The sequence below is a fragment of the Gymnodraco acuticeps genome, unplaced genomic scaffold, assembly GCF_902827175.1.
Source record: "Gymnodraco acuticeps unplaced genomic scaffold, fGymAcu1.1, whole genome shotgun sequence".
Lineage (NCBI taxonomy): Eukaryota > Metazoa > Chordata > Actinopteri > Perciformes > Bathydraconidae > Gymnodraco > Gymnodraco acuticeps.
Window position 1 is genome coordinate 246119 of NW_022992247.1, and position 20168 is coordinate 266286.

Genomic DNA, 20168 nt, shown 5'->3' on the forward strand with positions numbered 1-20168 from the left:
ACTAAAGTGCTGATTCTGGGTCCATAGCTTTAAAAAAAATAATAAGAAAAACGCTGCCGTGATTAAACGCCATATTATGTTCTAAACCACATCAAGCATTATTTCTGAAACAGTATGGAGCTCAAACGGTTTACCACAAGGACTGTACATTTTACAACCCGCTTCTTTACACCTACTCTCTCCAGCACAGCGTTAGCTCTGAGTGTTAGCGTAAACACAGACCATATTACTTCCAAAACATGTCGCGCATTGTTTCTGATACAGCAACGTTTCTGATAGGGCCGTGGGTGTAAAGCACCTCTTAATTCTGCCCTACGCTCCCAAAAGGGGAGGGGCCTGAAAGGACAGCTAAATGCACAGCAGTCCATTTCCACCAGGCCCAACAACAAGAGCAAGGCTGCTACCATAGCACCTTATCGTGTCAGTCACGTTCTTGCGAAACACATGAAGTCTTTCAAAGACGGCGAAGTTGTGAAAGAAGCATTCCTGGAGGCTGCCGACGCGCTTTTGGGGGACAGTAAAAATAACAGCATTTCAGGTTTTTGATATAATAAAAACTCAAGTTAGATACCGTTATTAATCAGCTGTAAGTTTTAGTTTGTTTCAACTAATTCATTATAATTATTGTACAAAATGGTATAAGAATGCAGACATTAAGATCTGTTCTGTTTAAATTGATTATAGTCTATTATCAATTCAGGTTAAGAAACTAGTGTTGCTTGCATCCTATTTTAAAAAGGCATTTCTTTTTATACTCCACTAAAATGCAACAAAAAAAGGGTTTGATTCTATTAATTTTGTCTTTTCTATTGCACTTTGGCAGCAGATTCCTGTGTAGCTTCAGATCTGAGTTGTCTTATTAGTAAGTAGAGATGTCCCGATCCCGATCCCCGGATCGGATCGGCCCCCGATACTGGGTTTTAAGGTGGATCGGGATCGGCAGATCCAATTAAATGTCATGGCCGATCCATAGTTAATATTTCCCATGATTCCATTGTTACATTGTTACGTTGTTTGTCGTTGTTGTTATGAAGCTTAGAAGGAAGACCATACCCCTGGTGTTACACGTCACTGCAAGCTCCTCTCCCATTAAGTAATCAGGGGCGGTACTCCCCAGCTAGCAATCATTGCACCTGCTAAACCCTTTAAATCTGCTCTTCCCTCTCTGTCAGTTGTCATTTCAGGTGTCAACGCACAAGTGTATGCGTCACGGTGTTCATGGTTAAGCCAAGCAGCAGCAGGGCTTTGTCCCAGCGAGGGCTTCGTTCCAGCTCCAGGCATTTATTCATCAGCTCCGCAGTATCGCGGATTAAGCTACAGGCGGCGTTCCCCAGTCGGGTAGCGGGTCAGCCGGCCGTCCCACAAGCCCGGACGCGGGAGGAAAAGACAAGGAAATCGGGCTTCATGGAAGTTCCTCCGGCCTAATGGGAATGGCTACTTCACGCAAACAACTGACGTACGCTTCAGTCTCTTGAGAAGGCATCACTGGCATCAGGGCCTAATGCGGCGCTTCCGGCTTCACGCGGAACGGGTCCTCATCACATGCGGAGTTTTACCCATTCTGGCTTCAACTACAACCCCTCCTGCAGGCAGGCAGGCAGGGCTTAAGCTATCCCATTGAAGCTATTCCTCCTGCGCTCACTTCAACAGGTAACGTTGGCAAAGGCAGTTGCAACAAATTCACGAGATGTTTCGTATATTGTTACGACATTTGGGTCATGCAGAGTGAGATCGCTACCCCTTAAGAGAGGGGTGTGGCGTGTGCATTAGTGCTGGGGGGAAACGATTATTTTGAAAACGATTAATCGGGCGATTATTTGATCGATTAGTCGACTAATCTAACGATTATTTTTCTGTTGTTCAATTCATAAAAAACGTAATGTAAAAAAAAAAATTTTCACGATAATGTGTCTCAGGGGATCTTAATATTTAAGAACCTATTAATGTGTTATACCAGATTAACGGAAATAATCTCAGCTAATTGACGATACAAATTTACCAAAACAAAACACAAGTCTCATAAGAAGCATCTAAATGACCCCTGAGCGAAAAATGCTAACGGACATTGGGTACAGGTTGCGGCCAGCGGGTCAGCGTCATGTTTAACCCTGCGCGTGCAGGTTGCGGCCAGTGGGTCAGCATCGTCTAATCCAACATGCAGGCGCCAAGCATGGTTGGCGTTCACATTAACCCTACAGTTATTCCGACATTCTCATCATGTCCCCGTGTTATCTCATTTCATCCACAGATCTCCTCAATCAGCCAGCAAGGTAAGAAATGCTTCACATCTCAGCACTTCTCACTTCTCTTCTCTTTGGGGGTTCATCGGAGCGGTTTTCCCCTCCCGAATGATTATCCTACAAACCGGGGCCTAATCTCCAAACATCAGTTGATTCATTGTTGTAATCTGTCAATCATAATTTTCTATACCACGTGTCCGGTAATAAACATGTATTTCATACATCACGTCTCTCCTGTTTGAACTATTGCATCAGCCGCCATTATCGAGTTGGAAAAGTGGAACGGACACATATCGTTAGCTAGTTATAATGTCTGCAGTTTGGCATCATTTTAAAAATAACTACAAGTGAGTCGCCGACTGCGACATGCAAAGTCTGTGGTGTGGAAGTCTCAAGAGGTGGTGCTAACAGGGTCTCCTACAACACCACAAACCTAATAAAACATCTTAAAAAGCACCACCCCGACGAACACGCCGCCTACTGTAAAGCGACAGCGTCTGCGACTGATGGACTCCATCAACAAACACTGCGGGACAGCTTGAAACGAAAGGATTTACTTCCTCGAGACTCCGAGAGATTTCGCAAGATTACTGAGCTGATTGTGGAGTGCATAGCAGGGGACGACCAGCCAATTTCACTTGTGGAAAACTCCGGTTTTTGTCGTCTAATAAATTATTTGGGTGCCTATCTATTTCTTAATGTATACGAAATTAAATGCTGTTTGCCAACACAAAAAGCGATATCGGAAATCGGTATCGGAAAACCGGTATCGGGAAATATCGGGATCAGATCGGAACCTATATGAAAATATCGGAATCGGATCGGAAGCTAAAAGATGAGATCGGGACATCCCTATTAGTAAGCCAAATGTATACTTTTGTAGCAACACTATTTTTATATAATGGCAAAGAAAGGGTTCAGAGTCTTTTCTTTTTTTCCTGTGTCATATGTGGCAGCACTGTTCAATGTTTCTTGAAAACATGACCCACTGTAATATGTGACGTGTGAATAAACTCCAACTGTGTATCAACAACACTGTTGTGTAACTTCAGTTAAATACTTGTATGTGTGTAGATTAGAAAGAGGTAAGATAAAGGATCTGCAGTATTTTATGAAGTATTCATCGTACAAAGGTCAGTTTTATACAAGTAGAAGTGTGTATTTTCCTGGTAGTAGGCTGTCAGTAATGGCTAAGCCTCTCTATTTGGACTGGTAGATCTCGGCAGACTGGCAACTTTAAAAGTAGCTCTCGGTTCAAAAAAGGTTGGGCACCCCTGCTGTAAAGCATATTATATATGCTATAAAAAAATAGCATATATAATACCCCCAAACGCACCACTGACATCTCATTTCTGAAGAATCATTAGAATTTGAAGAATATTTGATCTTATTTTGTAATTTGAACAATATTGCCTCTCTTTTTCATGTATTCCTACTTTATTCAAACTATGTCAAGATGGCAGAGTAGTGTTGTTTGTTGGCTTTAACAGTTTGGAATAATCTTCCTTTTATCATATTTGTAAGTGTGGTCCTTAATGGAATTGTACTCCTTTTGTCATAAAATTCATAATTAGGATCAATTTGATGCTGGAGTTCAAAGGTTAGATTTACAGGGTATCAATGTTTGATACTGGAAGTATAAAATGCTCAATATAATTAATGTTATATATAATATACAAATCGTTTTAATCATGTGTCCTCCATCGTTTTTAACACATTTACACACATTCAAGTCCCTGAGAATGATTGGGACATTCACATTAAACATGAATAATAGATTTATAACACACTGTACTAATTTGTTCCCATGAAATCCTCCATCAACATTATTTTAGAGAGAACAATATCATCTTAAAGGTGGGGTAGGTAATTCACTTCAGAAACACTTTTTGTTATATTCCATGGAATGCTCTTAACATCCCGATAGCAATGAATACATGAAATGCTTTGACAATAAATATATACAAATATTTCATCTGTGGAAGCCGTGGCGCTGTAAAAAGCAAGTCCATATTTCCGATATAACGTCATATCGGACGCAAATCTGGATGAGCTCCATTTTCGGACACTTTGTGATTCTCCTTACACACATATTGTATTGATGTATAAAAGACGTCAAAAAATGCATTTAGCATGATAGGAGACCTTTTAATGTTACAGCAATAATGTATGTCAGTCTATTTCCACAAACATATATGATGGCATTTAATAGCAGCAATAAGAGGGACTTTTGGAAACTTGTCAGTAACTATTAGCTTATCTGTGCTTATGTATTTGCGCATGCGCTTTTAATGCAATCCACCTGCCAGCGACTGCAGATGAAAATGAACCTTAATGGCTAAATCTGCTACATTTACATTATGGATTCAAGTGCTCATTAAAATGATAAGAACATAAGAAGAAACAGCATTGCATCTATGCCCAACATCAGTGTCTTGTCATTTTATAAAGGCTGAATTAGAAATAATTCAGTATCATTAAGGTTATTCTAACCCTATTGCACTTATATGTTTTTCCCTAACAGTTTTTTTAAAGGCCAAATAACAATAACAATAAATACATGGAAACAGAACATTGATTTGGTTTTGTACAAGGCTGATCAGTTTGTTTCTTCTCAACAATGTCATGAACTAAATCATAAGTGTGTGTGTGTGTGTGTGTGTGTGTGTGTGTGTGTGTGTGTGTGTGTGTGGTGTGTGTGTGTGTGTGTGTGTGTGTGTGTGTGTGTGTGTGTGTGTGTGTGTGTGTGTGTGTGTGTGTGTGTGTGTGTGGTGTCTTTGTTCTCAACACATAACAGCTTTTCGGCGGGGGAGGGGTCAGCTCAGTGTGTGTGACAGGTGTGGGGCATGGTAATGCCTTTCCTCATATGCATTACAAAACACCAAGCCACGCATGTCTCAAGCTGTTTACAGGAAGAACAGAGAGATTCTCAACAAAAAAAATAGCATATATAATACCACTGCAAAAATACACTCCACTGACGTCTCATTTCTGAAGAATCATTAGAATTTGAAGAATATTTGATCTTATTTTGTCATTTGAACAATATTGTCTCTCTTTTTCATGTATTCCTACTTTATTCAAACTATGTCAAGATGGCAGAGTAGTGTTGTTTGTTACATTACATGTCATTTGTTAGACGCTTTTATCCAAAGCGACTTACGACAATCCCCACAGGAGCAATTTGGGGTGAAGTGTTGGACATGCTGACTGCAGTGGGACTCGAACTTGCTACGCCCTGATTCGAAGTCCAGCACTCTATCGACTGAGCCACAGCCGCCCCGTTAGCTTTAACAGTTTGGAATAATCTTCCTTTTATCATATTTGTAAGTGTGGTCGGTCCGTAATGGAATTGTACTCCTTTTGTCATAAAATTCATAATTAGGATCAATTTGATGCAGGAGTTCAAAGGTTAGATTTACAGGGTATCAATGTTTGATACTGAAAGTATAAAATGCTCAATATAAATAATGTTACATATAATATACAAATCGTTTTAATCATGTGTTCTCCATCGTTTTTAACACATTTACACACATTCAAGTCCCTGAGAATGATTGGGACATTCACATTAAACATGAATAATAGATTTATAACACACTGTACTAATTTGTTCCCATGAAATCCTCCATCAACATTATTTTAGAGAGAACAATATCATCTTAAAGGTGGGGTAGGTAAGTTTGAGAAACCGGCTCGAGATACACTTGTTATATTCCATGGAATGTTCTTTACATCCCGATAGCAATGGGTAGGCTTGTTTGAGACGCGTTGCGGCTCGCCTCGAAAGTAGACGAGAATAACCGATCGCAGCCGGGGGAGGTCTCAAAAAGCTCGCCTGAAGTCGGACAGCTCGGAGTCGGCTTCTTCTTCTTCTCTCGGTTTTTTGGCGGATTGCAAACAGCTTGAAGGTGCATACCGCCACCTCCGGAGTCGGCTTGACTCGGTTTGCATTTATAAAGAATGCAAACATGTGTTTAATCGTTAATGTCAGATATGTACTAAGTAAATAAATGTGTTCCTGCTCAAGATTAGATTCAACTTTATTGTTATTGCACAGATTACAGGTACTGAGACAACGAAATGCAGTTTAGCTTCTAACCAGGTGCAACCAGCAGTAAAGTGAAAAGTAATGTACACAATCTACAGAATAAAATATAGAACTAATTGAATGATGAATAAACAGTGAGGGGTATGAATACACTAGATATACACAGCAGCCTGTGAGCAGTATGAACAGTGTGTATGAATAGACTAGATATACACAGCAGCCTGAGAGCAGTATGAACAGTGTGTATGAATACACTAGATATACACAGCAGCCTGTGAGCAGTATGAACAGTGTGTATGAATATGCTAAGATATATAAAGTATGAAACGGTAAGCAGTGCAAGTATAGTATAAAATATATAGATATTAATTTAATGATGATAAATATTGTGGAACAATGATGAAAAATGTGAATGGATGTGACGACGTAAAACTGACACAAAACAACAACAAACTTTTGCCCAGCCAATTGAAGAGTTTCATCAGCAGCACGTGGTAAAAACCACCAATGAGCGCTCAGCTCGAGATACCAGCGAGTCGTTTCCCATCAAGCATTTCGCTTCCGCAGCCCGTGGAGAGGAACTGCGCCGCCTCGCCGCGCCTCGCTCTCAAGGCTGCGGGCGTCTTTGTCCCGCGAGATTTCAACGTCTCATGTAGGCGAGCCTCCAGAGCAAGTCGGACAAAATGACTAACCATCATGCAACGCACTAGCAAGACGTTGATCGCAACTGCACAGGTCTGCGCAGGTCTCGCTTGTCTCAAACAAGCCTAATATGTGCTTTGACAACAAATCCATAAAAATATGTATAAAAAGCACGACCAATCATCTGAGCCGGCCCGGCTAAAATAACTGGATGGCCTACCTGCCTGTCAGCCTTCCATTTGTGCACACACTTATCTCGTGCCCTCATTGGTCATGTGCGCGTTCCTGTGTGTGTTGGAGGAGGGGCTCTGTGAGGAAGTGGCAGATTTCTTCCGGCTGTGTATTTTCAAATTCTAGCGCACTCGAGCTGGTTTCTCCAAAATTAGGTAATTCACTTCAGAAACACTTTTTGTTATATTCCATGGAATGCTCTTAACATCCCGATAGCAATGAATACATGAAATGCTTTGACAATAAATATATACAAATATTTCATCTGTGGAAGCCGTGGCGCTGTAAAAAGCAAGTCCAATGATCTGCCTCGGCCGCAGCAGATAATTGGATGGCCTACCTGCCTGTCAGCCTTCCATCTGTGCACAAACTTATCTCGTGCCCTCATTGGTCATGTGCGCGTTTGTGTGTGTTGGAGGAGGGGCTCTATAAGGAAGTCTGAAGGAAGGGGCAGATTGTTTTCGGTTGTGTACTTTCAAATTCTAGCGCACAGCTGGTTTCTCCATTCTTACCTACCCTACCTTTAAGTTTCATTTACTAAATGTGCTGGATCTTTTTGTAATATTGTATAATCTTGGTTGAACTGTGTTTTTAACTTTTTACACACTGATAAACTTGGTTGACACATGTTTTAAATCGTGTGTGTATGATTTACACTGACTATAAGGCTATCATGTCTATTGTTGGTTACATTGTGGAGCACATATGAATGCATTGACCATTATGAGGGCAGTACTTGATTGTACTTGTGGCAGTAGTCCAAGTAGTACTCTGTCCAGCAGTACCACTTTCACTGAGAACTTGTGGCAAAAAATCATTTTATCTCTCATCAAAGATGGCATAAAACATACATTATTGTACTCTGGAGGGGAGTTTGACAGGGTATTACTCAAAAAGTACACGATAAAAGTACTTGATTGTACTTGTGGTCGTACTCCAAGTAGTACTCTGTCCAGCAGTTCTAAGTTCTCACTGAGAACTTATGGCAAACAAATGTGGTAGTAGTCTAACAAGTACTGAGTCCAACAGTACCCATTTTATTAAGAACTTATGGCTAAAAATCATTTTATTCCTCATCAAATATCATTGATTGATTGATCAAATATAACATCAGCTCGTGTACTACCGTCAGCGCCGCTTCTCGGCGATTACCGTAAAGACGCTATTAATCGCGCACTCAAAAATGAAGCGCTGCTCATTTGACCAAGCAAATGCGAGAGACGGCTGAGTTGACCGCAGTGCGAGGAGGGCGGTGTTCTGAATTATATGAAACAAATCACATTATTATGGGTGTCGTCAATAGTACAATTATGTATGAGCATGAGCCCTGCTGTGTGCTGCTGCTTAAACACTGCACTGCCCCGACAAGAGCGGCTACCAGATTAGCATGGTTGCTAGTGTGTGTGTGTGTGTGTGTGTGTGTGTGTGTGTGTGTGTGTGTGTGTGTGTGTGTGTGTGTGTGTGTGTGTGTGTGTGTGTGTGTGTGTGTGTGTGTGTGTGTGTGTGTGTGTGTGTGTGTGTGTGTGTGTGTGTGTGTGTGTGTGTGTGTGTGTGTACTTACTGTGGGATATTGGGGATGCTGCGCTGCAGGTGCTGATGATGGTCACCAGGACCGGCAGCAGATTCATGTTCTCGGTCCGCAGAGCAGAGCGGGATAACCAGATCCAGAAGCTCTGTCGTTTCACCCCGCGAGACCTGTGCGCGAGACGCTGCTTTCTTTATTAGCAGCGAAGACAGAGAGCAATGGCTGCCCGCCGCCTGTGATTTTTGTCTTGTCCTTCCTTTCTTTTCAACTCGCCTCAATGTAATTTATCGGGCTTTGATGCACTATCTCCAGAACTATCTTGAGACCTGACGGCTGTAACGCAGGCCGGGCATCGTGCTCCAGGTGCATCACCAGAAAGATGAACTGAGCTGAGCTGCTGTACTAATCAAACACCCCCACTTTTTGCCGCACTTAGTACGATCCAATACGTACAAAAATACAGGCTCTCTGGGATGAGGGGGGGGGGGCATGGATGTATTGGGAGGGGGGGCAGGAGGGTCCGACAGATGAAATTGTAACCACTACACTGCACACAAAGCAATGTCCTTAATATGCCTGTTTCAATAAAACTGAATAGAAATTGAATATGAATCTATTGCCCTCAAATGTTTTCATAATTTCATATTCCAGCTATTCCTTAGAAAACATGTTTTTGATATCATCCCATTCAAATTTGTAATTTACATTTTAAGACATAAGTGGGTAACAAATGTCCCCCGTGCATTTTCTATGGAATCCTATGGGAACCTTTGTTTCTTATCACCTGTGGCTGTCAGGAATACATTTACTGTAGACCACAGATTACATCAGAAGTGACACCTTTCAGGAAGATAATTTCAAACAGCAAGATCTGATAGCCTACTTGTCAGAATTATAATAATAATAAATTCGCTTTACAATACAAGGGAAGGTTATGGTGAGGGGTATATGACTAACAAACACGATCAACCGGCATGGATTGAATGGGGGGGGGGGGCTATGAGTAGTCAGAGGAGAAGAGATGAGATTTGAGAAGGGAATACTGGGAAGGACTCAGAATAGCGGAGATATTGGGGGAGGGGATTTCTGTCCCCGAAGCTGCCTAGTTTGGAGGGGAGGTGGTTCTGAGGGACCATGGGGGTTGGTAAGGGGTGAGAAGATCAGTGAGATGCGGAGGCCAGATGGTGGATGGCTTTGTAGGTGAGGGCCAGTATTTTGTAGTTGATGCGTTGGGAGACGGGAAGCCAGTGAAGGTCTTTGAGGACTGGGGTGATGGTGCCATGATCTGCTGTGTGTGAGGAGTTGGGCGGCTGCATTTTGTACAATTTTGAGTCTATTGAGGGAGGGGGAGCAGTTGCTGTAGATGTAGATAAATTAGTTACAGGAGTCAAGGCAGGAGGAAATGAAGGTAGAATAAGTTGTTCAGCTGCAGGGCAGAGAGGGTCGGATCTTTGCAATTTTGTGGAGGTGGTAAAATTAGGATTTGACCGAGGGGGAGGATGTAGATGATGAAGAGGATGGGGCTGAGTACTGATCCCTGGGGAACGCCTTGGGCATAGGTGGCGCGTGAGGCTCAGGTTTGGGAAGGCTGAATAACTTGTTTTACCTGACGCTGCCCGCCTCCGGCGTTAGAAAGGAGATCAACTCAGTGAAAGCACCGCCTGCTGACCAATCAGAGCTCAGTGTGCAGAGTTTAAATCTATCAAGTCATATTACAGGATAAAGGAAATACAGTTTAAACTGCCGTATGCAGAGAAGACGCCGACGTGTCGCACTTATCATTCATATCACACTGGTATCACATCATCAATCAGATCATCGATCATATAATATCGTAATGTATCATATTTCCTTATCTGAGTCAGCTTCTCGAGCCGTATCTGGCCGTGCAACACTTACATTGTCACATACTGTATGCAGAAGTATTATTTTAAGCAACACATTAATATGACGAAACACTCAACTCAAATGTAATTAAAGTCAGATCCACTCGTGTCTTAGATGGAGCAGTAATATCATAAACCTGTTGTACGCTTTCAAACACTCGGTAGTTTATTTATTAACGAGTTGTTCTATATTCACCTTGCAGGTGCAACTCTGTGGCTTGTATCCTGGATTATATGTTTAAGTCATGGACGTTTAAAGTTCATATTTGTCTAATATTAGTTTACTTTTCATTAATGAAGTATGACGCTGCACTGTCAGTAGGCTACACTTGTCCCTGTTTGTGATTGGTCAAATGTAGCTAACCCCGCCTCTTTCACGTGAACACGCTCTCAGCTGGAGAGAGAAACCCTGGCTTGATTTACCGAGTTGATAACCAGCGTCGTAGGACCGCTTAGCGAGATCTCGTTTGTTAGGGTTAGTTAAGATAACTCAAGCATATCCAGGGTCTGTTGAACTGGCTTCGTAGCAGCGCTAATGTCAAAGACACAAACATTATATTTTACCAGGATGCAGTGACAAAAATATTTTGGAAGGCTTAGCCTTCCCTAGTCTACAGTACCCGCCACCCCTGGCCTCGGGTAACTGAGGCCGTGGCAGAGGAGTGGTTGTGGAGGGAGATGAGGGATCGGTCTTATCGGTCTGATTATCTTAATTCTTTACCTCCGAAAATATTTGATGTCAAATTTATATATTTTAACACAACGTCCACACGGCGGCGTGCTTTGAAGCTTGCCGTGGGCGTGTCTGAAGCTTGGGGGTTAACACGACCAATCACATGAATCTCCAACCCAGTCTCACAAAAAAACGTGTAATAACTACGTTGGTCCACAACGTAGGACGTAGTATATCTACAAAAACGCCTCTGAAATTGTAAGATGCCTACGTTTTTTTTCACCATTCATTCCAATGGCTGGCTTCTATGTCACGTGATCTTCAAATTTCTCCCTGCAAAAAAAAAAACATGGCCGACCTTCGTTTTATACTCGGTGTAAAATGCCTATTTTAAGGTTAGTTTGGTCATTAAAATGCGTTTTGATGTCATTTCATGCGAGAAATATGAGTTGTTATTTAAGATTATGTGTGCAGTGGGTGTACATGATCTTTAGTTTGCTAGTTATTACGAAGATTACTTCAGGAAATTGTGTCCATTCAACGTTTTCATTGTTACCAAGATGGTTGCTAGGGACGCTGCTATCAATATTATTTCTGTTATGTTGTGTAAAATGGTGTTATCTTTATTGCTACCCCCTTCCCCGTCAATGTATAGTGTTGGTCCACAGTGCAAACGTAGGCCTATTAGTTTAACAAAATCAAAGGTACAAGCTAGACTTTTATTTAGCATCTCAAAACACATCGGACCGGCGGAGACAGGAAGTCCGGCTCACTAAAATGTCCGTGCAGAACAATACCCTGGCCTAACCCATAGATCCGTGGGTGAATAATGTCAATCACCACAATAGATACGTTATTTTCCGTTACCAACACCGTTATTAGTGTTGGTCCACTGCTTTTCTCTTTGAAAGTCATCACATAACGGCATTGTAATACACGGTTCGGCTGCATTAAATATCACATATCTGCTGTAGTTCTCTATTTATAGAGCCTTGATGAGACAAACATGATGAACTGGAAACGTGACATGGATCATAAATATATCAGTAATTAAACAACATCTAACATTTCTTTTCACACAATACGTCTCCTTGCAGTATCAACACTAATTCGGCTGACTTTTATATTTGATCCAATCGGTAGATAGGCTGTATTTACACCATAAAGGTGCACAGCTGATATAAAGAGACACCTAGTGGTTAATGCATGTTATTGAATTTCATTATTTTTATTATTAGATATTAATAGGATCCCTATAAAGCAGTGGCGAGCCGTCAGGGCCCTCTAGGCCCTCTGTGAGGGCCTAAGATATTCTAAAAAATAATATTTGAAAACATTAAATATAATTTTTTATATTTTTTTGTTGTTACATTTTTCATTAGTTTTACCAAAATAACTTGATTTAATTGTATTTAAAATAATATTTCCAAATAAATAAATCCTTCGAATCAGGAGTTAGAATGTGAAGGGTTAAATGCCGTCTCTGCGAGTTATGTGAAGACCGGATGGCTTGTTGGTCCCTCTCTACATTCACAGAGGGCCCGCTATAGTAACTCAATGAGAGAGTAATGTCAAATGACAGTACAATTGACCAATCACATCTTCCCTCTAAATGGGCGGGCATTATTTTCGCGGACTTTATGACAAGTTCCGCCCGCTGTGAGGTCAAGCAAGTGGTGCAGTGACGCGTCCTAAAACCCGGAAGTAAGCTTCGCTCGGATTCCCTCGACAGAAAACAATGGGATTTCTCCATAGGATTTTGGAAAATAGCTCGAAATAAGGTCTGTGGAAAACGAACCTGTTAGATAAATGCATATTTTGTTCAGCCGGATAATATCCACATGTCTACCCTACTTTTATTATTTTTTAATCATAAATCTAATCGATAGATTTATGATGGATAGATTTATGATCGATAGATTTATAATTAGCATAAGTTCGTTCATGATTGCTCACTTCAGTGATAGTGATGACATCGTTGCGAAATTATTAACCGAGTCATTTTCAAGATTGAGTTACAATGATAAACTGGAGTGGCAAAGGATCAGCTGCATGACCCCGCCATGAAGTGCTTCATCCAAAAGGACAGGACGATGGACTTTGTGTTTGAGTGATTTGATCATCAAAGGTAGGCCTAAGTCATTTTCAATGTGGGCCGCCGTACCGATTTAATTCATTTGTAATTGTTACTTGGCTGTGGGTGCCCTGTCATGATAGGTTTACCGTGTTTATATAAATGGTGTTGTTTTGTGTGGTAGAGGGTCGCTGTCATTGATGTGTTTTGCACCCCGGGCCGCTGTTTTGATATTCCGCAGAAGTATACGCTGTGACGTGATCTTCTTTTGTTTCGAGGGAAGGGGGGTCAGAGGGCCTAGGTATAAAAGTCACGGCTCGCCACTGCTATAAAGTATATTCATGACTCGTTATTCTCTACTAATAGTTAATTAAAGACTGTATATAATGACTATTTGGCACATCCCTTTCAAGATTTTCTAAGGTTTATTGACATATCATATAGGCCTACACAACTATGGTGTAGTTATGCATTGAATGAAAAACTTGGGTCGCAGGTTCCTCAATAGTGCATTACAAGACATCTATCAATATTTGTGCATACCTCCAGCAATGTTAACTATGTCGAAGCACTTATTTTAACTGATATTATACATAATGTATTATACTCTTATAAGATGTATGTAGATACCAAAGTTAGCCATGGAGTGCCACAGGGCTCAGTGCTCGGACCTATTTTGTTCACATTATATATGCTTCCGTTAGGCAATATTATAAGGAATCATTCTGTAAACTTTCATTGTTATGCGGATGATACTCAACTATATTTATCAATCAAGCCTGATGAAATTAATCATCTAAATAAAATTCAAGACTGCCTTAAGGACTTAAAAACGTGGATGACCTTAAACTTTTTGATGTTAAACACGACCAAAACTGAAGTTATTGTACTTGGCCCGAAGAATCTACGAAACAAATTATCTAAAGATATACTAACTATGGATGGCATTAATTTGGCCTCCAGTGAGACTGTAAGGAATCTTGGTGTTATATTTGATCAGGATTTATCCTTTAACGCCCACATAAAATCAATTTCAAGGACCGCCTACTTCCATCTACGTAACATTGCAAAAATCAGGCATATCTTGCCTCAAAACGATGCAGAGAAACTAGTCCATGCATTTGTTACTTCAAGGCTGGATTATTGTAACTCTTTATTATCAGGGTGTACCAAGAAGTCAGTCAAGTCGCTTCAGCTGATTCAAAATGCTGCGGCTCGTGTACTAACCAGAGTTAGGAAAAGGGACCACATTACTCCTGTTCTGGCTGCCTTACACTGGCTCCCTATAGAACACAGGATAGAATTTAAAATTCTTCTTCTCGCCTACAAAGCCCTTAATGGGCAGGCGCCATCTTACCTTAAAGAACTCATTATACCCTACTGTCCTACTAGGGCAGGGGTGGCCAACCCGCGGCTCTCGAGCCGCATGCGGCTCTTTGCCTAGTTTCATGCGGCTCTTCAGTTCATATCGAATTGTATATGTGTGAGTTTGGGGGAGAGACACTGACTCCTGACTAGTGTTGCACGGTGTACCGATACTTGAAAGGTATACCGCGATACCCTGTCGTTAAAATCGTTACGATTCCTCCGTTTCATTAGTATCGGTACTTTAAGAATGACGGGGAAAAGTACTCCGGTGAGAAAGCGCTGTTTTAATAAGAGCCGTGTGTGTTCAGCGCTCTGCTTCCACTCCCTGCACTGCAGCCGTGCCTGCACCCTCCCCTCTCAAGCACGCTCTAAATCCCTCCCCTCTCTCGTGCACGCGCTAGCTGCCAGAGCATGTGAGAAAACGAGAAGCATGGCTGCAAGTGGGAGTGCAACTGCCGCTGTGCCTCGGCTTGTTGACAACAAATATGCCAGAAGCTACATTTGGAAGTATTTTAGCTATATCTCTGACAGTGAGGGCAAGCCTACGGACACCACGAGGCCTGTCTGTAAGAAATGTATTAATTGTATTTAATACGAATTCTTGTCATTTATTGTATTTACTGTTCTCATTGTTTAAAAGTTTGTGTTATGGTTATGATTCTGGTGTGACATAAAGCACAATAATTACATTTTAAGACTGTTTCCCGTTTTTTAAGAAAAATAATCGGAATCGCAATTCTTGACTTGGTATCGAAACCAAAATGTTGGTATCGTGACAACACTGACAGTTACACCTGATATTTAGTAGGTCTGTTAAGTATTGAATGCCCATCATTCTGACGTAATTTGGCTGGTCAAAGTTGTTTGGGCTCGGATAAAATCGCTCCGTTACTTTGGTCCCGTGTTACTTTCGTCCCGGCTCTCCCTACGTGTGTATGTGTGGTGTCAGGTGTCAGTATGAGAGGATGACAGCGCGTCTCATTTTGATGTGGCCCAACAGCCAATCACAATAATACCTGCAATGCAGTGAACCAATCACCTTTGAGGGGGGGAAACCTATTGTTGATTAAACACTATTCAGTGTTTCCCCTACCATTGTCTTGGAGGGGCACTGCGAGCCGCCAACGGAGCCCCGCGCCCCCCCCTGAAATTCAAGGTGTTATATATATACTTTTTAAAAATATATATAGCATCAAATTGCAAATAATCTATAACTACTGTCACTTTTCACATTGAACATGTGCTCTTTTATTAAATAAACTAAACGCTTTCATTTTAATTTGTGGGTTTAGTGTTTTTGACCCTAAGAAACACTGATGCATTAATCAATAACAATAATACACAGCTCCTCTCTCTGCTCCAGAGGATTTTAAAAATATATCCCAATGCCACAAAAATGAATCAGTGACGTGGTTGAAATCTTGTCTCCAGAAAACAAAAAACTGAAACAAGCGGTATCAGTGACTGTGTGTTTGATGTGGCTCCTTGCAGTAACATAGAAAACATGTGGCTCTTAACCTCTGACTGGTTGGCCACCCCTGTACTAGGGCATTGCGTTCCAAGAATGCAGGGTTGTTGGTTGTTCCTAGAGTCTCTAAAAGTACAATGGGAGCCAGAGCCTTTTCTTATCAAGCTCCACATTTGTGGAATCAGCTTCCAGTTTGTGTTCGGGCGGCAGACACCCTATCCGTTTTTAAGAGTGCGCTTAAGACCTTCCTTTTTGATAAAGCTTATAGTTAGGGCTGATTAGATCCAGCCCCTAGTTTTGCTGATATAGGCTTAGTTTGTCGGGGGACATCTTACTTCTTCCTTCTCTCTGTCTATACCTGTGTACTCTCATGTTCCGATTAACCCAGCTTCCCCAAATGTCTTTCTTTTTGGTGCCTATATACGCCGGGATCCGGAGTCATGGATGATCCTGCGCTCCTCTGTCCTGGATCGCGAGCCCTGAATCTTGAGTCGTGGCTGTGGTCCTGGATCATAGGTCCTGGATGGATATCCTCGTGGATTCATCTTCCTATTATACACACATGCATTTCCAAACATTTGGACTACCTATGTTGCAAATGTATTATCTTTTCAATTTACACACGGCATCTATTGCACGTCTGTCCGTCCTGGGAGAGGGATCCCTCCTCTGTTGCTCTCCCTGAGGTTTCTCCCATTTTTCCCTTTAAACTGTGGGTTTTCTCCGGAAGTTTTTCCTTGTACGATGTGAGGGTCTAAGGACAGAGGGTGTCGTATTGTCATACTGATATTTTGTACAAACTGTAAAGTCCACTGAGACAAATGTAACATTTGTGATATTGGGCTATATAAATAAACATTGATTGATTGATTGATTGATTTAATCTCCGGCCTTGTCAGGTATTGAACAATCAATAAATAAAGAACACAGAATTGTTAAATATAAAACACAGAATTTGTGTGACTAAATGATTTACAAATAAACACCACTGCATATTTACAACTGTTACACATGCTGATGTAACGCAAATATTCCAACTTGGGATCAATAAAGTATATCTTATCTTAAGCTGATCGATGGCTACTGCCATATTTGCAAAATTTGCCTCTGAACCTTGACAAGTGCATGTTTCAGGCTTATCAATTAATGTAATGTAATGTTATCAATTAACAACAGGGGTCACAAACATAAGACCAGCTGTTAAATAAAGCTCTTCTGACCTTAGCTGGCATGTGTGTATATATATTAATGCTGCCCATTATGGGCACAAGCCATTTTCACCCATTTATTAATTATATGTTTTAAATTTGAGTGTTTCCTATCCCCTAAACCTCCAGGGATGTACACAGTTTAATACTGGCAACTTCTTATTATGGGAAATACGAAAACGTCTTTTAAAACTACAACTCCCAGTAGAGACGTGCCATAGATAGAGAACATGTTGCGAAACAGAATAGCCAGCATGTGTAGTTCTGGGGACGGGGTGGGAGAGGGGGGGACGGGGTGGGAGAGGGGGGGACGCGGTGGACCCGTTCAAATCCAGTTTTGGACAGTCTGCCGTGGTTCCATCCCATTTCAAGTGCTGTTCTAGGCTCGGCGTAACCCTCGGAGCACACTCTCCAATCACAGAGCTTGAAGACTATCACGGGGTTTGTCAAACAGAGCACATGGTGTAGTTCAAACGATAGCTGGGGATTCTGGGTAGTGTAGTGTCTTCTGCTATCCTTTACTCCGAAAAAATATTTGTTTCTCCGAATCGAAGGGGAAAAATACAAAAGCATTGCACACAATTTAAACCAATCAATGTTGTGTAATTAACAAGGATAATCTGGTGTTTTTTAGTCGATGAGTAGTGCAGATATCACTGTAAAATCAATCGACAGTAAGGGGAATACTTACTTCCGGGTGTACAATTATCCGTTATCCAATGGGAATGGACGCTCACATTGCCTTTAAGGGCAGCCGACACAAACGAATGCCGTGCTTCCATGAGCGTCATTACCAGTAGAAATACATTGCTTTTAAAATCGTGCTGTGCAACACTAAAAAAAGGGGAAAATCGTGTTGGTGAACACGAATCAATAGATTAAAAATCGTGTTGGTGAACACGAAATGCCATGAGACTGGGTTGGTACATGGCATATGTGTGGGAAAGACAATAAAAAGATGTGTGTGTGTGTGTGTGTGGGGGGGGGTGTGGGGTCTGTTTGTGGGAGGGGGCTGTGTGTGTGTGTGTGTGTGTGTGTGTGTGTGTGTGTGTGTGTGTGTGTGGTATGCAATTGTTTTGTTTTTTAAAAGTTTTAGCATTCAGCTATCGGGTCGGGCATGCAACAGTGGCATCGTCAGGGATGTTGCGGGTGCCATCTGGACCGGCCTGGTTGAGAAGACCATGCCGGTACCACAGAAAGGAGGACTGGAGAGCCATCGTTGTTGAGTTCCAGGAGCGCTGGAACTTTCCAAATTGTATTGGTGCCATTGATGGGAAGCACGTGGTGATCCAGGCTCTGGCAAATTCTGGGTCCCTGTACTTCAACTACAAGTCCACCCACTCCTTGGTACTGCTGGCTGTTGTGGATGCTGAGTACCTCTTCAGGGTAGTGGATGTTGGAGGCTTTGGAAAGAGCAGCGACAGTGGGAGCCTGCGGAATTCGGCATTTGGAGAGAGCCTCAGAGATGGCAATCTGCAGCTACCACCTGACACCGTCATCCCAGGAGCAGAGCGGCTGGGCCTTCTTGCCCATGTGTTTGTAGGAGATGAGGCTTTTCCGCTGCTGGACAACCTGCTGCGTCCATTCCCTGGACATCACCTCACACGTGAAAGGAGGATGTTCAACTTCTGCCTCAGCCGGGCCAGGTTGGTGGTTGAATGTGCGTTTGGCATCCTCTCATCTCAGTGGAGAATGTTGAGGCGTGTCATCACCACCAGCACAGAGGTAGTAGGGTTGTGTGTGAAGGCCGTCTGTGTGTTGCACAACTTCCTCCGCAGGAAGACGATAGGAAGGAGATCACGCACACCTATCGCAGAGTCCACGGATGAAGCTCCAGATACTCCAACCCTGGGTGATGCACCGAGGATAGGCTCCAACAATGCCACACGCAGAGCCATCCAACTGCGGGAGACCTTCTGCTCCTATTTCAATGAGTGCCATGGCAGCAGTGCCATGGCAGCAGAATGTAGTGTAGGGTCACCATGGCTCTTTTAAGAGCCTCCACATTTTCTTTAAAAAGCAAATATTCCAAATTAGCCATTTAAAAATCAAACATGCCTAATAAACATGTTTCTTGAGTTGATATTATGATATCACAACCTTTTTCCTACAGCCCTGTTTTTACTGATAAACCACTCATAATTAGTGCAACAGCATTCCACTATAGTTCTTCTGTTTCTCTTTAATCTTCTTTTTATTAGAATTCATTCCAACTTTAAAATGATCACAAGACATTCAGCTATAAAACTTATTCTTCAGATTTTTTATATCTTTGACACTTTTTGAGATATTTAACTTAGTTTGGAGCTTGGTAAAGAGGCTTTCTTCAGATTTTAACATGAGTGTGTATTGGGCAGCTCGTTAATGGCACATTTCCACTACAGGGCCTCGCTCGGTATGGCTAGGCCTCGTTAGGCCTTGTTAGGACTGGCTCACTTTATGCTGTGTTTCCATTATAGTTTAGTAGCTGGGGCAGTAACTATAGTAACGCAGTGTAGGCGGAGCCGTGACGTCATCTTCGATGAGAACCACAGAAAACCAACATCAGCCGTTAGCAGTTAGCACTCAGAGCTCACAGCTCCTCATATCTGTTCAGAAACTAGACAAAAGTTAAACAAGTACAAACCACAGACTGTCTGTGTCATGGTGAATACAGTCGCTGGTTTATTTATGTCTGTATAGGCCGTTGTTGTGAGTGTGGACGGTCGGAGCATATACTGCGTTAGCTTAGCCGATCTCCATTTAGAAAACACGCATTTTAAAAGAAATTTCACCGATATCTGCTAAGGTTCTTCAACAAAA

At 41.9% G+C, this 20168-nt stretch overlaps 1 protein-coding gene across 1 annotated transcript in view; it reads right to left on the reverse strand.

Annotated features, from left to right (window-relative positions):
* LOC117539994 (contactin-associated protein-like 2) overlaps positions 1–9110 on the reverse strand; it is an 88920-nt gene extending 79810 nt beyond the window's left edge. The window contains exon 1 of the mRNA XM_034206375.1: positions 8726–9110. Coding sequence (XP_034062266.1) covers positions 8726–8792 — 67 coding nt within the window. The 5' untranslated portion in view covers positions 8793–9110. The remainder of the gene's footprint in view (positions 1–8725) is intronic.
* Positions 9111–20168: the final 11058 nt, after the last annotated feature.